The sequence below is a fragment of the Oryx dammah genome, unplaced genomic scaffold (assembly GCF_014754425.2).
Source record: "Oryx dammah isolate SB20612 unplaced genomic scaffold, SCBI_Odam_1.1 HiC_scaffold_1, whole genome shotgun sequence".
Classification (NCBI taxonomy): Eukaryota; Metazoa; Chordata; class Mammalia; order Artiodactyla; family Bovidae; genus Oryx; species Oryx dammah.
The window spans coordinates 76,757,833-76,781,758 of NW_024070185.1; the positions used below are offsets into that span (position 1 = coordinate 76,757,833).

Sequence of the window (23,926 nt, forward strand, 5' to 3'; positions counted from 1 at the left end):
ATTTAGCACATGTGATCCCCTCCTTGTTACTTTAATCTGAAAATGGAAATAAGGATACCCTACTAGATTGCTGTGAAGATTGATAACCCTCGTAAACCTCTCAGCACATTTCCAGGCCCTTAATAGCAATCAGCACATATTAGGGTCTCTCTCTTTCCTTCCTATTTCCTTGTTTCATTGGAAATTGCACTTGGAAAAGGATAAGTGGATTGCTCTATGACCACAAGTTAGTCAATTAATTGTAGTGTCATCTGTAAAATAAATGTAACTATTGACCTCATTCAGAGGGATATGAAAATTAATCGATGGTAATGCACATTGGGATTTTTTGCTGAAAATTGCTTAAGAATGGCTCAGTATTGTTACATGTTTTATTTTCTCATTAATGTTATTTATGAATATTTGGCTTTGTCTTGTCCTGGTGTGTTTTACATCTCTGGTCTTAATCACATTTATTTTCAATATTATCCAAACATATCTTAATAATAAAAATATAGATGAACTTCAAAACCATAGTTCCCATCTTTCATATAAATTAACTTTTTCAAGGTGGATGATTTAACCTGTTTCAATATGCTCCTTATGAAATAGACATTAAGATATTTAGTAAATAATTTTTGTTACTTGCATTTAAAATCAAGCTCAAGCATTTTTCATAGCTTTGGCATCCTACTTTATGCACTCATATTTTATGTTTATTGGCCATTTTGTAATGATATTCTTCATTATGAGATACTTGATCCATTTCAGATGATAAATGTGAATGTTTCAAGTATTTCTAGTTGAAGAGATGATTAACTGAATGATATACCTGTTTTCACTTTACTGGCAGGGAATGCTCACTGCATGCAATCTCAAACAGGGGCTTGTGTTACAGAGTCCAAGGTCACTCTCCTGAGAGTTAGGGGATCTGAGTTCTAGCTCGGTCACTTTCTAGCTGTGTGGCCCTGGGAAAGTCACTTCACCTCTCTGAGACTCACTGGCCAACTGTCAAACATGAGGGAGTCGATCTCAGTGATCTTTAACTTCTGTTTCCATCACAGCATCTGGTCCTCTGCACTGGAACTGCTGAGGCAGGCCGTACATTTGGGTTTGTAGGGAAACATAGAGATTCCTCCTAATACAGAACATTATTTTCTGGGGTATATTATTTATACAGTCCTACTCACAAATATAAGATGTCTTTCCTTTTAACTGCAGAGTAGTTGGCATATATTAAAGATTCCATGAATGTCTCAATTTAAGGTCCATGTGATGAGTAGGATATGTCCAGGGGAACAAGGTTCTCTGTAAAACTCTATTACTAAGGAAATGGGAGGATATGTTTCCTATTTCAACCTTAAATGGGTGGAGTGATAGTTATTTATTCGTTTTGTTAGTTTTAGATTTAGTAGTAATGAATATAGACCTGGGTTGAAATATAGAATGCATGTATATATAGGATATTTACTTCTGGGAGAAATTGATACTAGGAATTTTATTTAAACCATCTGAAACTACAAGCATCTCCAACAACTACTGAAACTTCTTTGTGACAGAATGCATTTTTCAGTGGCTGTAATGTGATGCTAATACAAAACTAGAAATCTACTGAATTCTGGTACTTAGGAAGCAAATGCCCAAGTGCAGTGAATTTCCACCCTGGAAAATTCCATTAATGATAAAGACATCCACAATATTTAGTCCCTCATCTCAATTATTACTTCTGGTCATCAATTTCTCCCTGATTCCATGGAGTAGATTTATTTGCACAATAATCTAATCACACCCTTGGTTTTGACTATATGAACATACATAGATCAGTCTGCAGACCACAGGAGTTTGGTGGTCCCTAACCACACACACCTCTTCTGGGTACTCCTATCTTTGGCAAGGTGAATTTTAAAAAGGTACTTTTTAGTTAAAAAATATTATTTAAAGAAATCAACTATTGTCTTGATTTTTTCCCCTTCAAACCTAAGAAGCTATTTATGGTAGAGTCTGGGCGTTTCATTTATTTATTTTTGTTAGTTATTCATATTGGGTTTGAAGTGGTTTTATTTGAGTCTCCAAAGTTAAAAGCAGAGCTTTGACTGACCTAAGAAATAAAGAATGTAAAAAATTTTAACATGCTTACTCGATAGCTTATTTATCATGGAATCTTTGGGCTTCTCTGGTGGCTCAGATGGTAAAGAATCCACCTGCAGTGCAGGAGATCTGGGTTCAATCCCTGGGTTGGGAAGATCCCCTGGAGAAGGGAACATTTACCCACTCCAGTATTCTTGCCTAAAGAATTCCATGGACAGAGGAGCCTGATGGGCTACAGTCCATAGTGTTGCAGTCAGGCACAACTGAGTGACTTTCACTTAGCCAAGTGACTTTCACTTGGCTAAGGATACTTTGTATAAAATGAACCCAAATGTTCCTAGGACCCTTTAAGGCAGTGTTATTCAAAGTGCCTGTCCATAGTGAGATTGTCTCGATCAGAAACCAGTGCATTCCTTTTTTCATTAAGAAAGTCTTGGGACTTCCCTGGTGGTCCAGTGATTAGGATTCCACACTTCAAGTCTGATCCCCAGTCAGGGAACTAAGATCCTGTATGTGTGCAGCTTGCCCCCTACCAAATAATGATAATAATAACATAAAATTTTAAAAAAGAAAGTCTTACTCCCAAGAAAAAGTCAGCTAAATGCCGTGCAAACAGCCAAACCAAACTTCCCAATGCCTTTCCTCTTAGCTGTGTTGCTGAAAGACACAAGACAAATGGCAGCTGAGTGTTTGTACAACTTGGGCAAACTATTAATACTTCATCCGTCTGTGCCTCGGGCTCTTAGAATGTTGGTATCAGGAGGTAGAGAGGGAAAATGTGAGCGAGTGGGGTAGCCAAGATGTCATAGTGAGGGGCCCAAGGTGGTACAGGCTGATGGCTCCCTAAGACAGATGCTTTCAACTGGTTGCGGCTCTAGCAGGAGATGGTGGGGTGTGGGGGGTGGTGGGTCATGGTCAGACATCATGCCCAAAGGCCTTGATGTGCCTGGGAGTGAAGGGTGGGGATGGCTTTCGTTTGAGAGGGCTGGAGGGAGAAGTCATGGGTGTCCTCAGGCACGTTATGGTGGTGGTGTTTTAGTTGCTAAGTCATTTTGTATCTGACTCTTTTGCAACCCCATGGAACCGTAGCCTGCTGGTCTCCTCTCCCTGGGATTTCCCAGGCAAGAATGCCTGAGAGGGCAGTCATTTCCTTCTCTAGGGTATCTTCCTGACCCAGGGATGAAATTTTCCTGACCTGCGTCTCCTGCACTGGCAGGCATATTCTTTACTGCTGAGCCATCAGAGAAGCCCATCCTCAGCAAAGCCAAGGTTTTTTTTTTTTTTTTTCCTTAAATACAAAAATATTTAGTATGCCCAGTCTGGCTTCTCTCAGTTATTTTTTTGTTAAAGCCTCAATGCAGAGTACAATTTACTTCTTCATTTAAAAAAAACTTTTTTCCATTCTAAAATAAAGTAAAAATAGAAAAAAAAAATAAACTGAACCAAAGACCATCCACAAACAATAAAAAAAAAAAAAAAAAGAAGAAGTCAATGCAGGAGATTTCCATCACTGATCTGGAAGATCCCAAAAGATGCAGGACAACTCAGCCCAGGCACCACAACTACTGAGCCTGTGCTTTACAGCCCGGGAGCTGCAACTGCTGAGCCTGCACGCTGCAGCTAGTGAAGCCCACGCTCCCTGCAGCCTGTGATCCCTAACAACAGAAGCCAGCACAAGGAGAAGCCCAAGCACCTCTACTAGAGAGTAGCCCCCACTCACCACTAAAGCCAAGGTTTTATTGGAGCTGAGGAGGTAAAGAGAAGTTTAAGGACAGATTTAGGATACAGGGACCTACTGGATGATGGGCATTTAGCCCAGAAGAACTGATGGAAGAACTTGTGAGGGAGGTGAAGGGGTTAGCATTGGCTCTGCTTGGGGCAATTATGAGCAATTTGGTGGTTTGAGGCTAGATAAAGAGGGATGGTCTGAGAGGGTACCGAGGATTTCCTTTGGTGATTGAGGGAAACGGGCAATGAGGCAGTTTGGGATGTGTTTCAATGCTCTCCTGGAGGAGAATGGGAAGAAATTCTTAGCTCAAGTATGTGATAGCTTCAGACTAGTTGTTCTTCCTACTCCTGACATCTTGGAGAATTGAGCTTTTTTATTGCCTGCACATTCAATAGGATTATTGTCAGTTAACTGAAATAATAAAACTGAACAGTATTTGTCTCTTGCTTCTATTATAATTTGGCACATTTTCCAACAAATATTTGGATAGCAGCAGCTGTGTGCAGAGCACTATGAAACCCTGGCAGAAATGCAAATACAGACAAAAACTTGTTACCTGTGCCCCTCAGTGGCTTCTAGTCTTAGAAAAGAGGAATTCTTTCTATTTAGATGCAGTACATTGGCAAAGCCCACTATTCATGTAATCTACTATATCCCAAACATAGCAAAGTGAATTAATGCAAAATAACCCTTTTCTTAAAAGATGTGTCTACTGCCTTCAAGGTCAGTGTGGTAAAACTGGTCTCATCAATTTTAGCTTGGAAGATGATGAAGATGTAGCTTTATCCATAGCTTTAGAAAGTTATTTCCCATCAACTTTTTTTACTGCTTGGAATGAAAGAGAGGGAGGGGGCCGTGGGGAGGGATGGGGAGAGAGGGAGGAAAGGAGAAAAAAGGAAAAGGAAGGAAAGAAGGAGAAAGAAAGGAGAGAAGGGAGGAGGGAGGCAAGAAAAGTGTAAATCAAATGCAAAAAAAAAAAAAGTTAAATACTAGCCTTGATCTGGTTAGAGTGTAAAGTAAATCAAGTGGCAATTTAATTCTCAATGAACATATGACAACCATGGAGTTAAATATTAGATTTAAATAGGGCAGCTAATTCTCTGCAAGAATTACATTCATCTCTTTATATGGGCACTCTTCCTAATGAACACGTCTTTCCCCTCTTAAATTCAGGCATTGCTGCTGGAGCATGAGAAATTAATATACATTCTTAGATTCATTAATAATGTTGCTCATAAAAGATCTTTTGATTTTTATCACCCTGAGTTCCCAGAGGCCCAAGGAAGCAGCCATAGCTCCAAACCACATGAATTATCAGGGGTAAAATCCTATTAAAGCAAAACCTTAATCACCACTCGCATTTTATATCAAGTTGTATTTAAGAAGAAACTGTATATATCATATCCATCAACCTAGCATGGACAAATAAATGGTATTACAGTCCTTCCACAGAATATTACAAAGTAAAAGCAAAAGAAGTTTTACTACTACACACAGTGTAATTCAGTCTCAAGAACAAAGTTGAGAGATAGACGTAAGACAGGGAAGGATGCATGTAATATGACTCCATTTATTGGCTTCAAAACAAGCAACAGTCTCTCACTGGGGAGATGTCAGTGGTAGCAAACCAACAAGGGAAATGATTAACACAAAATTCAGAATAGTGATTATCCCTGGGAGGTGAGTAGGAAATGGGTACAATCCAGAAAGAACACAGTGGTGCTTCAAAAGTACTAGTGATGTTCTGTTTCTTAATGGAATGGTGACTTCATGGGTATTCATGTTATTATCCTGATTAAAACTGTAGAGATAAGCTTTGTATTTTCTTTGGAACTTTTGATCATTTGAACTGGCTGTTGAACTAAGCAGAAAGGAAGCTGGGAGGTTATTTTTACCTTTTACTCTCTTACTTACATACTTCCCTTTCTCTCATCACACTTAGCATAACTTAGAACTGAAAAAAGAACTTTCTGGTGCAGAAGAAAAGTTACAGACTCTGGGTTCAGACAAACCTGAGTTCACATCCCAATTCCTCCATTCCCACACTATGAATCATTGAAATTCCTGCAGACTCAGTTTCCCCAGGTATAAAACGTAGGAAAGAATGCTTTTAAGAGTCCAATGAGAGAATATTGTTGACTGCACATTCCAAGCTCTAGAGGGACTCACAGTCTCTTTTTTCAGTATGCCACTCAGGGATGAGAAGTTCAGAAATGCCTGGTGGCAGTGACCCACTGGAGGCCCTGGGCTCGGGGATCCAGCGTCTGATGTGCTGGGTGACGAGGCCCAAGCTCACACTGTGGAGTCCTCTATCCTCTGCAGAGTCTCTTTTCGGGCTTCTCCACCAGCTTTGTCCTGAGAATCATTCACTTGCCTCCCAGTGTGCGCTACCGGGCTCCCAAAGAACTGCTTGGGACCACCTCCTGCCTCCTCCAGGAAGATGATGGATGAGTGGCATGGGCCAGCTCAGCTCTAGATGAGAGGAATAAATAGTCCCCCTTCCTCTGTACATGTCTTTTCTTGGCTTTAGACAGCCAAGGCTAGAACCCACTCTTAGAAAGGAGCTAAGGAAACCAGCCTTTAGCACAATCGGCTAGACATTTCTGGTCTAAATGGAAGGAGTCACCAAAACTCAACCATGGAGCCCACCACGTGAGGAAGCAAAAAGTGAGGTGAGGACACAGCCTTCATCAGCAATGCACAGATCTTGCATTTTCCCTTCGTGTCCTCTGAGCCTGTCTCCCTCAACAGGCTGAAGGGGCTTAACAAAGGCTTAGGGCTTCCTAGCTAGCTCTCTGCTTTTCCCACTAGACATAACTGATGAATATATGCAAAGCATCTGGCTTATGAGAGACCTGCCATTCATATCCATCTCCTTCTCAATTCTCCCCTTTCTTGGTCCGTAAAGATCATGAATGATGTTTTGCAGCCAACAGCTAAGTGATTCCTTTGGTTCTATCAAAAACAGTGATTCCATTCTGGAGAGCAAGCCTAAACCACTGACTGCCTGGAAGCCCTTTGGGTGGACCTTGAGGATGGATGCTGAGTTTATCCTTCAGTTTTCTATGTGCAGAGGACAGACTTTAGGCCTGTGAGCTCAGGATGCAGCCTGCCGACTCCTGCCCTTTGCCTTCAGCTCTGGCTGCCTCGATTCCAATTTCCCTTCTGTCTTTGTCTTACAGTTGTTCAGCACATCAAGCGCCACAACATTGTCTTGAAAAGGGAGCTAGGTGAAGGAGCCTTTGGAAAAGTTTTCCTCGCTGAATGCTATAACCTCTGTCCTGAGCAGGACAAGATCTTGGTGGCTGTGAAGGTAAGCGAACACTCCAGAATGTCTCATTACCCATGATCACTACTCACGTGTGGAAGTGTTGCTTTACTTTATTTTATTGCAGTAACCATTTCAGGAGCAAAGTACATCTACCATGGTAGATGTGTCCAAATTCCTTTAAGTGATGGACAGTGGGAAGGATGTTTGGGGAACAGGGACAACGGATTCTGCTCAGGAACATCTTTCCAGCCTGCAGGCTGTGGATATCTCTGAGTTAATCTCCCCAGTCAGTGTTAACTGAACTCTGGACAGAAGTCACTGGGGTCAAACACAATCCACCCCACCAAACTTGGAGACTTCGCTTTCTCCTCAGATTGCTCGGAGCGTATCCAAGTTCAGCTGGAGCTTGTCTCGTGTTCAGAAGACCTGGAAAGGACACTGTGGCCTTCACTTCCCTCTCTCAGCCTCACTTCTGCTGAGAAGTTTTGTTATATACTTACTTTATCTCTTCCAAATATCTCCAAGGCCCTAGACATGGCATCTGGAAGGGGAACATCTCTGGGGGATGGATCGTACCGCCCTAGGAGACACGAGATTTTATTGAAATACAGAAGTCTGAAAATCTTTCGTCATAACCATTTTTCCATAAACTCGAAAAAGAGACCTGAGGAATCCCCTGGCAGTCCAATTGTTGTAAAGCTCCATGCTTCCATTGCAGAGGATGCAGGTTCGATCCCTGGTCAGGGAACTAAGATCACACATGCTGCCTGGCATGGAAAATAAAAATAAAATAATAAATGCCTATGTGTTAAATTACAATAATTTTTTAAAGGAGACCTCATTTTCAATATGGAGAAGGAAATGACAACCCATTCCAGTACTCTTGCCTGGAAAATCCCATGGACGGAGGAGCCTGGTGGCTACAGTCTATGGGGTCGTGAAGAGTCTGACATGGCTGAGCAACCTCACTTTCACTTTTCACTCTCATGCATTGGAGAAGGAAATGGCAACCCACTCCAGTATTTTTGCCTGGAGAATCCCAGGGACAGAGGAGCCTGGTGGGCTGCTATCTATGGAGTTGCATAGGGTCGGACACAAATGAAGCTACTTAGCAGCAGCAGCATCTTCAATAAAATTGTTAAGTAATTAGTCTCCAATTAAAATAAATAAATTTATATTAAAAAAATAAACATTATTGAAAGGGCTGAAATTTCCACTGGACCCTCTAAATCACAAGGATTAACACAAATAGCACAAAAAACTTCAGCATATCTTTTACATATGCACTGTCAAAATGTTTAATAAAATCACCAAGGTACAATTTATGTAAAACACTTAAGAGAGGCATATGTTTATAAAATGAATTAAGGGCCAAATGAATAAGTACGTGGCTAATGTAATAAAATGTAACTTTGTGACCTAACGTAAGATGATTGAGTTTTGGTTTTTATTTGTTCATTTGGCCAAACAGAAAGTATTTGTACAAGTGGCATTTATTTCCTCATTATAACCAGGACAACTTTCTTTGTGAGTTGATGCATGTGTTTTATTTATTTATTTATTTTTCTGGTCTTTTAATGCTTTAACTTTTATTCATTTTTAACTGGAGGATAATTGCTTTACAGAGTTGTCTTGGTTTCTGCTGTATACCTACGTGAATCAGCCATAAGTATATATACGTCCCCTCCCCCTTGAACCTTTCTCCCATGCCCTCCCCATCCCACCTCTCTAGGTTGCCACAGTGCACTGAGCCGAGTCCCCTGTGTTACACAGCAACTTCCCACTAGTTCTCTGTTTTACATATGGTACTCTGTATGTTTCAGTGCTACTCTCTGAAGCGGTCTCACCATCTCCTTCCCTCATTGTGTCCACAAATCTGTTCTTTATGTCTTCTTCTCTATACCTGCCCTGCAAATTGAACTGAGGTGGATGAACCTCATTTCATCCTATTATACAGAGTGAAATAAGTCTGAAAGAGAAAAACAAATATTGTATATTGACACATATATAAGGGAATCTAGAAAAATGGTACTGAGGAACTTTTCATTTTTTAAAAGATATGTATTCCATTACTGTTGTACTCAGCCTTAAAATACTTCAAAATGGGCTTAATGGGTAACTGAGGAGAGAAATAAAATGATTCTTGAACTTTCCCAACCTGCAGACTAAACACAGTTTCTGTTACAGTTCATCCTAATGAAACACCATGCATTTGCTTTCCTTGCCATCAAAAGTAACTAAGCCGAGTGGCTCAGATACACCTAAACTCTCAGGAAAGGCTCCTAAAAAGCTATACTTTGGGGTGAATAAAGGACAGGCCTTTCTAGGGATGAGAAATGTAATATTTATGGAATAAACATCATCTCACTAAGATAGGCAAGTGGAGGGGGTAGTGAGACAGAAGAGAGAAGAGGGGAAGGGAGAAGCGGGAGAGAATTAAGGTCAAGCGGGGTGAGTGGAGTGAAAGGAGAATCCTGCAGGGACCCTGAGGATGTTTAATTCCTGCTGCTGAGAAGGCTTCCTCTTTTCTTTCATTTACTCAAAAAGTTTGTTTTTTTTTTAAAGCACAAAATGTTCAGAACATTTGGCAGTGTTATATCTGCAGTCTTCGCTTTCTTCTGCTGTTATCTTTTTTTTCCCCCTTTGGAAAAATGGGACCAAAAGGTGCCTCTATTTTTGAAAATTCAGAGCCTGATATAAGGATAGAGCTGGAAGACATTCTGGGAACATGTAACCCCAATCTCGCATGTGTCATAGACAGGACAATGAGGACCCTGGGGCCAAGGTCTGGGCCATGTTTCCCACTGATGTTTGGAGGCCATCCAGGAAACTGTTCACTTCATGAGGTCACAAGGTGAAAGCTTTGAATGTGAGAAAATCATAGGAGATGAGGGAAACCTAGAGGATAGTGTAGGAATAGCTGAGAGGCCTCAGCTCGGTAGTGTGTGCTCAGTTGCTTCAGTCCATGCCCCCATGGACTGTAGCCTGCCAGGCTCCTCTGTCCATGGCATTCTCTAAGGAAGAATACTGGAGTGGGTTGCCATGCCATCCTCCAGGGGATCTTCCCAACCCAGGAATCGAACCCACATGTCTTATGTCTCCTGCATCGGCAGGTGGGTTCTTTACCACTAGTGCCACGTGGAAAGCCCTCAGCTTGATAGAAATAGACTCAAAATTTCTCAGCGGGTATCGCCTTTCACGTTCCTGTTATTTCTAATTCTGTGTTTGCTCCTCTGTACTTCTTGCAGTGTCCTTAAGGAGCCAGTGCTACACAGCTAAATCCAGGGCACCTTTAACTCAGACATCACTTTTCCTTCCAAACGCGTGCTAAACAGGATTTCAGAGCTTAATCTAGTAAAGATGAAGGATTAGCCGGTGTCAGCCATGTTCAGCCAGTGGTCCTGCCCACAGCATACTTCCCATCACTACTGTTGGTGCTGCTGCTGCTGCTAAGTTGCTTCAGTCGTGTCCGACTCTGTGCAACCCCATAGACAGCAGCCCACCAGGCTCCCCCGTCCCTGGGATTCTCCAGGCAAGAACACTGGAGTGGGTTGCCATTTCCTTCTCCAATGCATGAAAGTGAAAAGTGAAAGTGAAGTCGCTCAGTCTTGTCCGACTCTGCCACCCCATGGACTGCAACCTTTCTTTAAATCCCGATCACAGCCCTCATCCTATGTTCAACCCAGACCCAGGCCCCAGTCCTCATGAACCTCCTGGCTTCGCCAAATAATTGTTTGCAGACTAACAACTCACGATGAGTGTTTGCTCTTTAATCAAACTGCTGAAAAAGGAAACAAAGAAAATTTGTCCCTTTATCTCAAGTAGTGAGAACAAAATACCTACAGCTTAAAGAGTCATTTCAACTTCAAGGTCGTACACCAAAGAAATCTCATCTCCCTTACCTCAAATGTAGCCTTTTGTGGAAATCAGAGGCTTTACTTACCTTGGCCGGAATGATTTCAAGCTTCAGTGGGGCGGGGACCCATTTTAACTGTGAGATCCAGAGGCTACAGCCATGCAAGAAACAAGTCCGATTTTTCATGGGCTCTGGGATGAATGGAATCAGAATAACACATGGTGCTGCCTCTTGCCAGCCTGACCTGCTCATTCTTAGGCATGTGGGCCAATTGTAAGTATATTCAAAGACTATCTGATAAGTCTGGGAGGAAAATGTCTATGGTGCCTTCCTGACCACAATAAAGGAATTATTTTAAAAAGGAACTGAACATGGCCTCCAGGGCCTCTATAACCTGTCACCTCTGAGGAGTGGCTGCCGGGCTGCTTCTTTTCCATTGGAGGCACCCAGGGATGTTTGACAGTCTTTCTGCCTGTTGCCTAGCAACCCCTGCAGCTTTGATTATGCATGCTAAGAAATAGCAGCTATTGTCCTCTTTCCTTCTCTAGAAGGAGCTGACTGGTTTGAAATCCAAGGTTTTGCATTCAGACTGACAGATGTCAGGTTCCTGTAAATTTTGACGCTGCTTGTTCCAAATGACTAAAGAGCTTGAAGGATCTGCAGAAGTCAGTTTAAGATGGGAGTTAGCCTAGGCTTGTGCAGACCCCTCAAGGGTTCAGGGCCTGAGCCAGCCTCTCCCATTAGAGTATCTGCTTGTTTGGATCCAGTCGGATTGCCCTTTTCTTGATATTTTTGGATGACCTTTGTTTCTTAGTGAAATGGATTTGTGCCTTCCCGCTGAAAGACAACTGGAGAACCCAAAGAGAAAATGAGATGCATAGAAACCAGTCTTTGATCAAAATAAGTTCCTTTATCTTTAAGTAACTCAATTGCCAAGGAAACACTTCATTGCAGTTTCTCTGCATTAGCTGTGGATGCATTAACTATTTTTGGCTCCATCCAATTTGCTTTTCAGTAGCTACAATTCCTACAACATTTCCTTGTGCTATGAATGCACACTAATTTTCATTTTTTTAAATATAGCCACAAGTGGGCTTTGTAGGATTCATAGTCTCTCTTCCCCCTCTCTGCTAACTCAGGTGTATTCCTAGAAACACAAGAGAGGCCTTAGGAATCATATCTATAACCCACATCTCGTGTTTTATAGATGACAAATCCAGAGAAGCTGAGTGACTTCCTTGAGGTGTGAGTTAAAAGGAGTCATAGATGCTGCACAAGGAGACTTGGCAAGGTGCGAAATAGTGATGTCTAAGCTCAGCAGGCACTTTCTTTAGTATCTAACGAAGGGCTTTTTCTTTTCGTATTACTAAGTATTTGCTTGTCAACAACAGAGGAAATGATGCAAGGGTTTTGGCAAAGTTGACTGATACACTCTGTGGCATGTTACCACGAGCCAGCTCACATAGTATCTAACACACCATGGCCATGCCCGTGCCTGGGGGGCCCAGCCCTACATAGGAGCCATACAGCTCCTCTCACCCATCAGCTCTCATCTCAAGTTACCCCTTCAAGGAGACTTCCTCTTACTCCCTGGTCTAGGTCAGATCTCCCAGTTCCATGTTATTAAGGCATCTGTACTTGTCCTTAAGAGCATTTGTTAAGGCTGTTAATCAGTACATGTATTTGTGGGTATATTTAATCAGCAACATTTGTCTATCTTCTCCAGTAGAGTGGCATATTCTTGAGGGTAGGAATCATACCTTTTAGCACATTGCCTAGTATGTAGTAGCAGGCAATAAATGCTTGTTGGATGGATGGATGGACTATTGAAAAAGAGCCTTTTGAAAAAGTAAAGAGTTGGCAGTTGGCACTTCTAACTAAGGAAATGATTTGATCAACTATTTATATGTGTGTATAGTATATGAGTATATATATATATATATATATCATGTAATCTAATGAGAAATCATTTTAGAAATAACTAAATCACTATGCAGAAATATAGAGCTATTATTGAAATTCTTTAGTTTAACTCATACTTTTTTGCCAATGAGGAAACAGAAGAGGGGCCCAGAGAAGATAAATGATCCTTCCAAAGTCACATAGCTTGAACGAGATCACTTAATGTCAGACCAAGGACTAAAACTCTGACCTCCACATCAGCCCCAGGCTCCCTGTGCATCATATTTTCATGTACTGAATCCTACACATGCTCTATAAACCAAATTGAGGAAATTCAATATGATGTATGAGGTAATACAGAGGAGTGGGTAGTTTTGCTCAATTGTGTATGATAATAAGAGAGATATTCTTGTTTTCCCAAATAGAAATGTAATTCAAGGAAATAGGTGGAAATAAAGAAAATTCCAGAGTGAGTGCTTTCGCCTCGTGAGGGGATGCAAGCAAAATATCTCAATCAGCTTTTAGCAGTATATAAGAGCAGTACAATAAGAGCAGTATAATGTTCATTGGAAACCCAACTCAAGCTGGTTTAAGCAGAAAAGGGAATTTATTTGCCCAGACTACTGGAAAACCTTGCTGTTGGTGCTCTAGCTCCCTGGCATCAGCAATTCCCTCTCTCTCTCTCTTTCTCTCTCTCCATCTCTCGGCTCTGCTTTCTTCTATGCTGAATGCATTCTTGGGCAGGTTCTCCCCATACTATGGTAAAGATTCAGCAAGAAACTGCTCTCGGTTTACATGCAGCCATCCTGGCAACCCAAAAGAGAACTCCTCTTTCCCAACAATTATGCACAAGTCGAAAGGCCAACTCCTATTGGTTTATCTTGAGTTGTTTCACCAGGCCCTCCAGCCAAGGGAATAGAATGTTCTGATTATCCAGGCCTGGGTCACATGCCTATACCTGCAAATGGAAGGCGAGGTCAGCCCTCCTCACACATGTTGACCAAATGTAGGGAGGCGTTTGTTCCCTGAAAGAATGGTAGAGCTGCTAAGTGAGAAGACAGAGAAAAGAGATCTGACGGGAAAAACTGAATGACCAACTCAAATAGGACTTGCAGGACCTCACTGTGAGTAGAGCAGTTGGATCTAGAAGCTCGCTGGGATCTGAACTGGCCCTTAGGGCAGTCCCTTTGTTACCCTTGCAGGAGGTACTAGGTCTGTCCTCCAGGCTTCCCTGCTGGCATGGCACAGCTATCTCACCCCTCTGTGCTCCCTGGCTTGGGCTGCTGCCTCCTGCCAGCTGCTGTTCCCATGGTCTCTATAACTCACCTTTAGATTCCTTAAGAAGGAAATACCATGTGTCCAGTTATTCCACTCCGTGTTCCTGCCAGGCACCTGCCTGCAGTCCAAGAATCCAGTGTGATCAAGTGACACAGATGAGCCCACTTATAGGCCAGAAGCAACTAAAGCCAGTTGTCTTAAAATATTTGTAAGGGCAGTGGAAGAGCTTGAAAAGAACCGCTTTCCAGGAACCACTGGTTCTGGAACAGGGCTACAATCTATAGATAAGAAAGAGTGTCAAGAGTTCATCAATTCAAGTACTTTATCCACACAAGTTTATTTCTAAACCAGATGGCTATTTTCTTTCTCCCTTCTTCTCTTCCTTCCTTCCTTTCCTCCCTGTCTTTCTTCTTTCCGTCCTTCTTTTTAATTTTTAAGAAGAGTCATCCTTCTGTTCTCACATCTTGATTATTTGTGAAGTCCCTCACCCATTCCTCCCTCTTCCTGTGCCCCTCTCCTCTTTTTAATTTACTTTAGTATGTGAAATTCCTTTCCCACAAATAGAAATTGATGACAAGATTAATGTAGTTAAGAGACTATTTGTCAGTGTTGCCCTTAAAAGATAGTTTATATTCCTTAACAGAATATAATGTTGCAGAAAATACTATCAATTCCATCTTTATAAGTTTCTGGTAACAAATTGTAAAACTTTTAATGGTGGCTTGCTAAAAGGCTTAATCATCTTATTGTCTGGACACTGCTTAATAGATCTCTATCTTCTTGTAGTGGGAGTGCATTCTTTCTTGGTGAATGCATGTGTATACATGTGCTCGTGTGTGTGTGTGTGTGTGTGTGTGTGTGTGTGTACACTCACATGTGCTGTAGGATGGACAGTAACATTTCCCGTGTCAGAATCCCTCTTGTACTGGAGTCACTTGGGCCCCAGTTATTAAGTTGCTCCATCAATGTCCCTTCCCCAGTAACTTCAACTTTTAACCTTTGATGGGAGATCTGTTTTTTGTCTCGTTAATTTGTCTCCTTAACCCTTTTTTTTCTTGGCTTTTCTCCAATTTACATACATCTTTTCAGAAATGCTGAAACCAAGCAGTACATTTCACTCTACTGAGGACTCATCTGATACCAAACATAGCTGGGGTATTCATTTAACTCCTGTGCATCTCTGGAAAATATGCATTGTGGTAGATGGGCTGCTTTTTAATTGACTTTAACATGGCAGCCCAACTCAGAGTCAAATCAGGGTCTACAGAGACCCATCAGCTCTTTTCTATCCAGTGGAATTATCTCAGTCAATTGAATGCTGTTGTAGTTAAAGCCTGTAAGTATCTTGCAATTGTCCATATTGGAGGCCAACTTCTGATTCAGTTTTTTGAGTCAATATTTCTCTAATATGACAGTTGCTGTGAATTAATTTCCTGTCTTTCAAAGATTAGCATTTGTAATATGCAACTTGATATACACACACAAACCATCAATCTTATTCCCCAAATTCTATAAGTACTTAAAGTATGTAAATTAGAAATTAACCTCATGATTCCCATTAGATGTTTGACTTGTTAAAGTTGGAACCATGAGAGCATGGTTGTGAAAATAAACATAGCAGTAATCAGCACCCTGGCTATGAATCTTGTATTTGAGACTGCCACTTGGTATATATTTAAAATCCTTGCAAGGGCCAGTTACATATCATTGAGTTGATATACAGAGTGTTTGTTTCTAGTACAGTGAGAACTATCTAGGTGTGTGTGTGAGCAATATTGTTTTATTCAGTCATCTAATTAGCTTTTACATCTCTAGGAATGTTAGGAGGGCAGTTACTACATTCTTCTTAGTTTCTAAGATTTTATTTCTATCAAGCTCTTTCTCTCTCTGAATTTGTTAAAATATACTCCTCAAAATTCCACTTTTGTAAGAATTGGTTAGAAGCTTCATCTACTTTTCTTCAGAGATGACCCTATAAGTTAGAAGAATCATACAGTCTTGTGGCTTTTGTTGTTCATTTGCTCAGTTGTGTCCAGTTCTTTGTGACCCATGGATTGCAGCATGCCAGGCTTCCTTGTCCTTCACCATCTCCTTCTAAATACTTGAGTAATCATTGCCTGTAAGGAACTGTATGAGGAGAGTGTCTGTCTTAACGCTATTTCAGTTTAGCATTGTTTTCCCCCAAAGCAGATTGACTCATTAATAGCCTCCTAAGGTAGATTTTATAGAATGGATCTGTCCAGTAGAAGTACAACGTGAGTCACAAAAGCAAACCACAAATTGTTTGTGTTTCAAAATTTCCTAGTCTGCACGTAAAAAGTATAAACATGCAGATGAAACTAATTTTATTAATGTATTTTATTTAACTCAATCTACCTAAAATATTTTCATTTCAACATACTGTTAATCTAAAAATATTAATGAGATATTTTATGCATACTAAGTTTTCAAAATCTGAAATCTGTATTTTACACTTGTAGCATATCTCAGTTTGGACCAGCTATATTTCAAATTATCACTGACCACATGTAGCTGTTGGCTACCATTTTGGACATTGCAGATCTGGAAGACCTCAGAAGAGTAAACAGTCTCAGTTAGAAACAGATCTTGACCCAGAAACACTTAGGCATGTTGGCCACAATTCTCACAGATATTGGTTGCCTTGTAGGAGAGTTTACTCATTGCCTTTTTTGCTTTAAGCACAGTGGTATGCATAGTGCATAATAAGGTTTTGCCATAATAATCTCTCTTTTTATCTTTCACCTTAACTCTATTTCTCTGCTCTCTAAAATGTATAAGAGAAAGATATAAGATCAGCATGTTAAAAAGGATAGTCTTCATTTTACCTTGTGTCACTGGAAAAAACCCTGATGCTGGGAAAGATTGAAGGCAGAAGGAGAAGAGGGTGACAGAGGATGAGATAGGTGGATGGCATCACTGATTCAATGGACATAAACTTGGGCAAACTCCGGAGATGGTGAGGTACAGGAAGCCTGGTATGCTACAGTCCATGAGGTTGCAAAGAGTTGGACACAACTTGGCAACTGAAAAACAACTCCTAAACCACCTATACTTTGAACACAGAATCATTTGTCATGTCCCATAGCATCCAGCCACACCAATGGTTTCAAATAAGTCCTCTGGCTTCTCCCACTAGCTTCCCATTAGTCTTAATATTCTGTGGAAGCATTTCAGAAAAATGTTAATCTTCTTTTGTTTTTTTTCCCTCCTATTTTACCTTCACTTCAGTTCTGTACTTGAGTTTATTTCATTTTAATCCACTCTTCCAACTCTGGATCAATGTGAACACCAGGCAGTAACTCACTGAAGCTCTGGATAAGTCTTCTCCCTTGAGAATGTCTTCAGAAAGGATAGCATCTTTAGAGTGTCAGGAAATTCACCAGGAATAAGATGAAATGAAGCTACAAAGCAGATGCTAGGAGTAAGAAAATAGCAGTGTTCAATGGTGGGGCAAATACGCCTATCAAAATGAAACTTAAGTGGAAGGGATTGTCAGTGAGGGAAGCTGCCACCCTGTGTCCATTGCCAAGGGACTTGGGGAACTAGCCAAGCAACCCTTAATTGAGTAAAATGACAATCAGCCACGGTGCTAAAACAGAGATGAAATTTATAAATAGGGTTGATAGCAGGATTTTTCCAGCTTCTGATTGCTGTCTGGCTATGGTTCCACCCTTAGAAAAATTCTGTTCTTCGAGTGCCAAATTCAGAGGATGATTTTGCCCAACTCGTTACCGCCATATTTTCTGAATCTCTTAAAATAGAATTGGATCATAATTTAGCAAAAGAACTTTACATGTAAAAATGGATGGGCACATACATAGGATGAAGCCAGATTTGTTAAATACATTTGTCCCATGAATAGTGAGATCTCCGTTCTTAAATTGAGAAATAGTACTGAAGCACAGTTTTTAAGCACAGTTTTGCACTGAGAGTGGAGTCTCTTCTTGTAGGATTTTGCTTTGGGGAATGGAAATATGAGATGTTTGTTAAGTCTTTCAGTTTGGTGCCCCCAACACAAGAAAACCCTGTCTTCCTTCCCACTCTACCCTGCTGTCTGACATCCTTTCATCTCTCTCTTTTTCTCTCTTTCTAACACACACATATAAACACACAAAATCTAACATTCTTGAGTCAATACTACATAGCTGAAACTTGAGAAGAATGTTTACCTGCAGAATGTGTTCATGCTTTTTGATAATGACCTGAAAATCTCAGTTGCCTTCTCCAGTTCATGGTTAAAGATGGAACAAGGCCTTAGAAATGACGTATCTCAGCAACTCAAAGCAGACTGCATAAAGAGACTGGATCTCTGAGAAAGCTCCACAGGCTTCAAGGGATTTCAGGAGGGAACCAAGGCAGTCTCCGAGGTACTTTCATGCCTTGGACTGGCCTCATGCCTTATCCATACATCTTTTGGCCTTCTCAGATCTTACTTAGCATGAGCGAATTGAATGCAAATTGGTTGAAGTTTCAAGTTTGAATCTCCCAAATATCAGTCTGTACCAGGGAGCTGGGGAGGTATTTCAGCTTAGACTACCTCACCTAGTCCTCCCAGGCAGCCTGTGAAGGAAATGACATTGTTACCCCTTCCTTATCCTACAGAAGAGAAAACCAGAGTTCAGAGAGGTCCGGAGCAGAGCCAAGGTTTGAACCTGGATCTTTTGATGTGAAACGAGAACCGCTTCCCTGTGGGTATCACCAGTGTCAAAATCTACACAAACTTTGGGGCCAGCTGTCCAGGAGAGAGTGCTTTGGGCTGTCCTCTCCTTAACCTTGCACCCCCCTACCTGCTTTCTCTTCCAGATGCTTCCTTCATTTCTGTTCCTTACTTGGGCTCATGCTCTGTCTTTCCAGATGACCAATCACTTTTCATCCTTTCCCAGTGCTCCTTAATCTCTAGTTTGCACAGACCTCATGGATCAGGGGTTCTTGAAGTTGCCAGACACTGAGATAGGCAGCCAGTGATAAATGGGTGAACACAACACACTTCTGTCAAAGGACGTAGGGGAGACGGGCACTTACCAAAATCATAATGGAAATCCGAGTGTAAGAAATGCTCTGTGTGTGTTTTGCTCTGTGAGCCCAAAGCTGATAAGGACATGAGGGGCATCCTTCCATGTCCATCTACTCACCTCATCTACAAAACAGTGGGTAGATTAAAAAAAAAAAAAAAAAACCAGCTAAGAAATGGCCAGTGGGTGAAACCAAGGTAAACAAATCGCCAAGATAAGTTCTTCTCACTTGCAATGCAACAGAGATGAGAGGAGATTAGTTTGAAAGTGTATGAGCCCAGTTTTCTGAGCTGAAAGGGAGCAGAGCCCTAGACCTCAAATTTTCAGTCACTGTTTATTTTGTTATTATATGAAGAAATGTGCAGTTTCTGTAGCAATGACTCTATCACAGCGTTATGGCCTCTCTGAGCACTCACTGGCCCAAATCTGCTCACTTTCCAAGCAGAACCAGTGGTGCCTTTAGGGGCACTTCTCAGAAAACCACACTCTTGAGGGAGAATAGTGAACCCCATCACCAGACACTTTTTTTTGGGGAATGACATCTCCAGGATCTCTAGAATTTGACATAAGAAGCAACTGTGTCTGGTCTAATGAGAAGTATACCTACAATTCCTATCTCCTTAGGTTAGGTCACTGGAAAGAAAGCTTCAAATCCTACTAAAGGCAGTTTATGAAAATGCTAGCTTCTAGAAAGGTCGTAACAGAAAAGACTCCATGATCTTGCTGCTGCTTATATTTCCTGTTGCTGATGCAAGGCAAGCCCTGCGTATTCTCCGTGTACTGTCTGGAGAGCAGTCTTAGGTGGGGTTGATTGCATATTACAAACTCACTGTGTGGTAAACTCAATGACAGACCACCCAGACCCCCTGGGAATGAAGGACTTGCTGCAACAGACAGTCCATGGGTGCCAGCAACTTATGAGGGCTCAGCAAGTCCACTCAAGGTCATACTCCTTTTCTGGTGTGTCCACCATCCAATGGTTCATTGTTAAGGGTCTATAAAGGCCCAGCCCCCTTTGCCTAACTCAGGGCCACTCTGAAGGCTCATCCTACAGGGCAGATGAGCTTCTATTAGACTGCATCACAGCTTAGCCTCACTTTCTGCCCAATTCCTCCCACAGGTATGAATCCCAATACGTATCTTGCCCTCCAAACTCCATCTCAGTCTTCTCCCCAGGGATCCTGACCTGTGGCATATCCCAAGGTCCATTTGTTGTCCAGGTCAGATGCATCCACACAGGGAGATCAGACCCAAGGCAGTGAGCTACACAATGGCCACCAAGTACGGGACAGAGTTCTTGGACACAGGACACAGTGCTGAGCCCTGCACTCAGACACACCTGGCGGATGACAGTGCTTTCATTCTGTTCCAGTGTCTACTTAAGTGAATATAGATGTTCCCATTTGCCATCTAACTTTGATCATGACCTACTGCAGTTTCCTTGAAGAAGGGAGTCACATGCCACCTCTCCCAGGAGGAGTCCTTTGGGCTTCCCTCTGACCTCCTCTTTTGCTCCCATGTTTGCTTCTCATGGCCTTTATCACCCATTCCACAAACACCTCTGGACTGTACACCATGTGCCTGGTGCTGTGCCCAGTGCCAGCAGTGCAGAGGTGGAGACACAGTCCCTGGGTCAAGAAGCTTACCATCTATACCAGAGATAAGCAAATAAATGTGCAATTAGAGTGTACTATGGCCGGTGATATGATAGAGGTGGGATGAGGTGCACCTATGAGGGTTGTCCAAGCTAGCCTGGGGGGCCAGGCCGCATGGACGTGACAACAATCCATGTGTCAGTGAACACTTCTCAGGAAGGTGATGGCAGAGCCTAGTCTTGGAGGACTGCTAGGTGTTAACCAGGGGTAGTGGTAGTCTATGTATTCTTACAGGTGCTGTAACAGATTACTATAAACTCAGGGGCCAAAACAATGCAAATTATTTCTCTCACATTGTTGGGGGCAGATATCTGAAATTAGGTTTTCTTAGTTAAGGTTAGGATGCTTTGGCTCCTTCTGGAGGGTCTACGGTCGAATTCTTTTCCTTGCCTTGTCTGGACTTTAGAGGCTCTCCATATTCCTTGGCTCATGGCCTCTTCTTCATTCTTCCAAGCCAGCAGTATAGTATCTTCTCTCTTCTCTCATCTCTGCTTCTATCCTAATAGCTTCTCTCTCTTGCTCCTCTTTGTTGTTGTTCAGTTCATTGGGTCTCAAAGAGTCAGACACGACTTAGCGACCAAGTCATGTCTGACTCTTTGAGACCCAATGGATTGCAGCATGCCAGGCTTACCTGTCCTTCACCATCTCCTGGAGTTTGCTCAAACTCATGTCCATTGAGTTGGTGATGCCATTCAACCATCTCATCCTCTGTCATCCCCTTCTCCTCCTGCCTTCAATCTTTCCCAGAATCGGGGTCTTTTCCAGTGAGTTGCTCTTCACATCAGATGACCAAATATTGGAGCTTCAGCTTCAGCATCAGTCCTTCCAGTGAATATTCAGTGTTGATTTCCTTTAGGATTGTTGGATCTCCTTACAGTCCAAGGGACTCTCAAGAGTATCCTCCAGCACCACAGTTCAAAAGCATCAATTCTTCAGCACTTAGCCCTCTTTATGGTCCAACACTCACATCCACACATGACTGCTGGAAAAACCTCCTGCCTGTCTCTCATAGGGATCCTTGTTTGTGATGACATCGAAGTCACTCAGATAACCTAGGGTCATCTCCCCATATCAAGATCTTTAACCTAATCATATTTGTAAAGTCCCCTTTGCCATGTAAGGTAACACATTCAGGGACTAGAATGTGGATACCTTTGGGGCAAGGTATTATTCAACCTCCAACATTGGTGACCCCAGCCAAGTCAGCATACCAGGCAGAGAGATGAACAGGGACAGGGCAGGAGGAATGTGGCTTGTGTCACTTGGGCAGCTTCAGACATTTCATAAGGTGGGAGCATAAATTTCAAGACAGGCGTGTCAAGAGGTCAAGCTGGATAAAGATGCAGGGGAGCCAGATCATTCAGGCACTGTGTCTGGAGGTTGAATTATAATTGTGATTTATCACCCTATTTGCTCATGAGTGTCTGAGGCCGCTATTTAGGTCAACACCTTCTTGATGCCACTGCAGCTCTGGTCAGGGACTGGCATAGGACAGGAGCTCAGCGTCTGTGTGGCATCAACAAATGCTAGTTGTGCCCTGTTGTGACACTGTGGTGGGAGGCAGAATGGAATGAACAGAGAACTAGAGGCACCAGAGCCCATCTGCATGCTCGTGGACATGGTTTTTGTGGCAGCATGACTGGCCTTCATGAGCTCGCTGGCACAGACATTTCCTGAGCCAGCAGTAGGTGGGGCACAAGCTGGGGAAGTCTTTTGGAGAGCTTACATAATAAAGATTAGAGATATCTTCATTGTTGAAGCTGGAAGATGGGTACCTGAGGGTTTATTATGTTCTTCTCTCTACTAAATATTGTCATAATACAAAGCTTTACAAAGTCTGTATGAGTGGGGGTGAGGTGGACAGGACCGCCTAGAAAGTACAAGTGAAAGTGAAAGTTGCTCAGTCGTGTCCGACTCTTTGTGACCCCATGGATTGTACAGTCCCTGGGATTCTCCAGGCCAGAATACTGGAGTGGGTAGCCTTTCCCTTCTCCAGGGGATCCTCCCAACCCAGGGATTGAACCCAGGTGGAACCCACAGCTGCAGGTGGATTCTTTACCAGCTGAGCCACAAGGGAAGACCAGGAATACTGGAGTAGGTAGCCTATCCCGTCTCCAGGGGATCTTCCCGACCCAGGAATCAAACTGGGATCTCCTGCATTGCAGGCGGATTTTTTTTACCAACTGAGCTATGAGGGAAGCCCAACTGGCCCCCAAATGGGAGAGGTAATGATTGGGACCATGGTTAAAAATGATGAGGATAAAAATCTTAACAGCTGTACCTCACACTGCTCAGAGTGGCCATCATCAGAAAGTCTACAAATAACGAATGCTGGAGAGTACATGGCAAAAAGGGAGCCCTCCTACATTGTTGGTCAGAATGTAAGTCGGTACAGCCATTATAGAGAACAGTATGGAAGTTCCTTAAAAAACTAAAAACAGAGTTGCCGTATGATCCAGCAATCCCACTCATGACATGTATCCAGAAAAGATGAAAACTTTAATTCAAAAAGATACTTGCAGTTTAATGTTTATACCTGCACTATTCATAATAGCCAAGACATAACAGTCAAGGAAACAGCCTAAATGCCTAGCAACAGATGAATGAATAAAGAAATTGTGGTACATATATACAATGGAATATTAATCAGCCATAAAAAGAACAAAATAATGCCATTTGCAGCAACATGGATGGACCTGAAGAGAAAGACAAATATTTGTGGAATCTAAAAAATGATACAAAGGAACTTATTTATAAAACAGAAATAGACTCACAGACATAGAAAACAAACTTATGTTTACCAAAGAGGAAAGGAGGAGGGATGGATAAACTGGGAATCTGGGTTTAAGAGATATACACTACTATTTAATATATATAAAATAAACAAGGACCTACTGTATAGCACAAGGAAATATATTCAACATCCTGTAAAAAGAGAAGTTCATGTCAGTTGCTTAATAGAGAACACCTATGCAAATGCTTCATAAACTGTAAAACTTTTGCATATCCAGAAGGAGCTTTTCTTCAGTTCTTCATACAAACATTTTTTTCCTCAGAAATTAGGCCATTTGTTCTCAATGTTTTGATACCTGAGTGAGTGATACATGGGATGAATGTCCTTCCCATCCAGGAACC

The 23,926-nt window shown here is 42.0% G+C and overlaps 1 protein-coding gene across 2 annotated transcripts in view; it reads left to right on the forward strand.

The window, feature by feature from the left end:
- The window catches only part of NTRK2 (neurotrophic receptor tyrosine kinase 2), a 396,903-nt gene that overhangs the window by 290,122 nt on the left and 82,855 nt on the right, over positions 1–23,926 (forward strand). For both annotated transcript variants that reach the window (XM_040244728.1, XM_040244738.1), the window contains one exon: positions 6,979–7,109. In XM_040244728.1, coding sequence (XP_040100662.1) covers positions 6,979–7,109 — 131 coding nt within the window. The remainder of the gene's footprint in view (positions 1–6,978; positions 7,110–23,926) is intronic.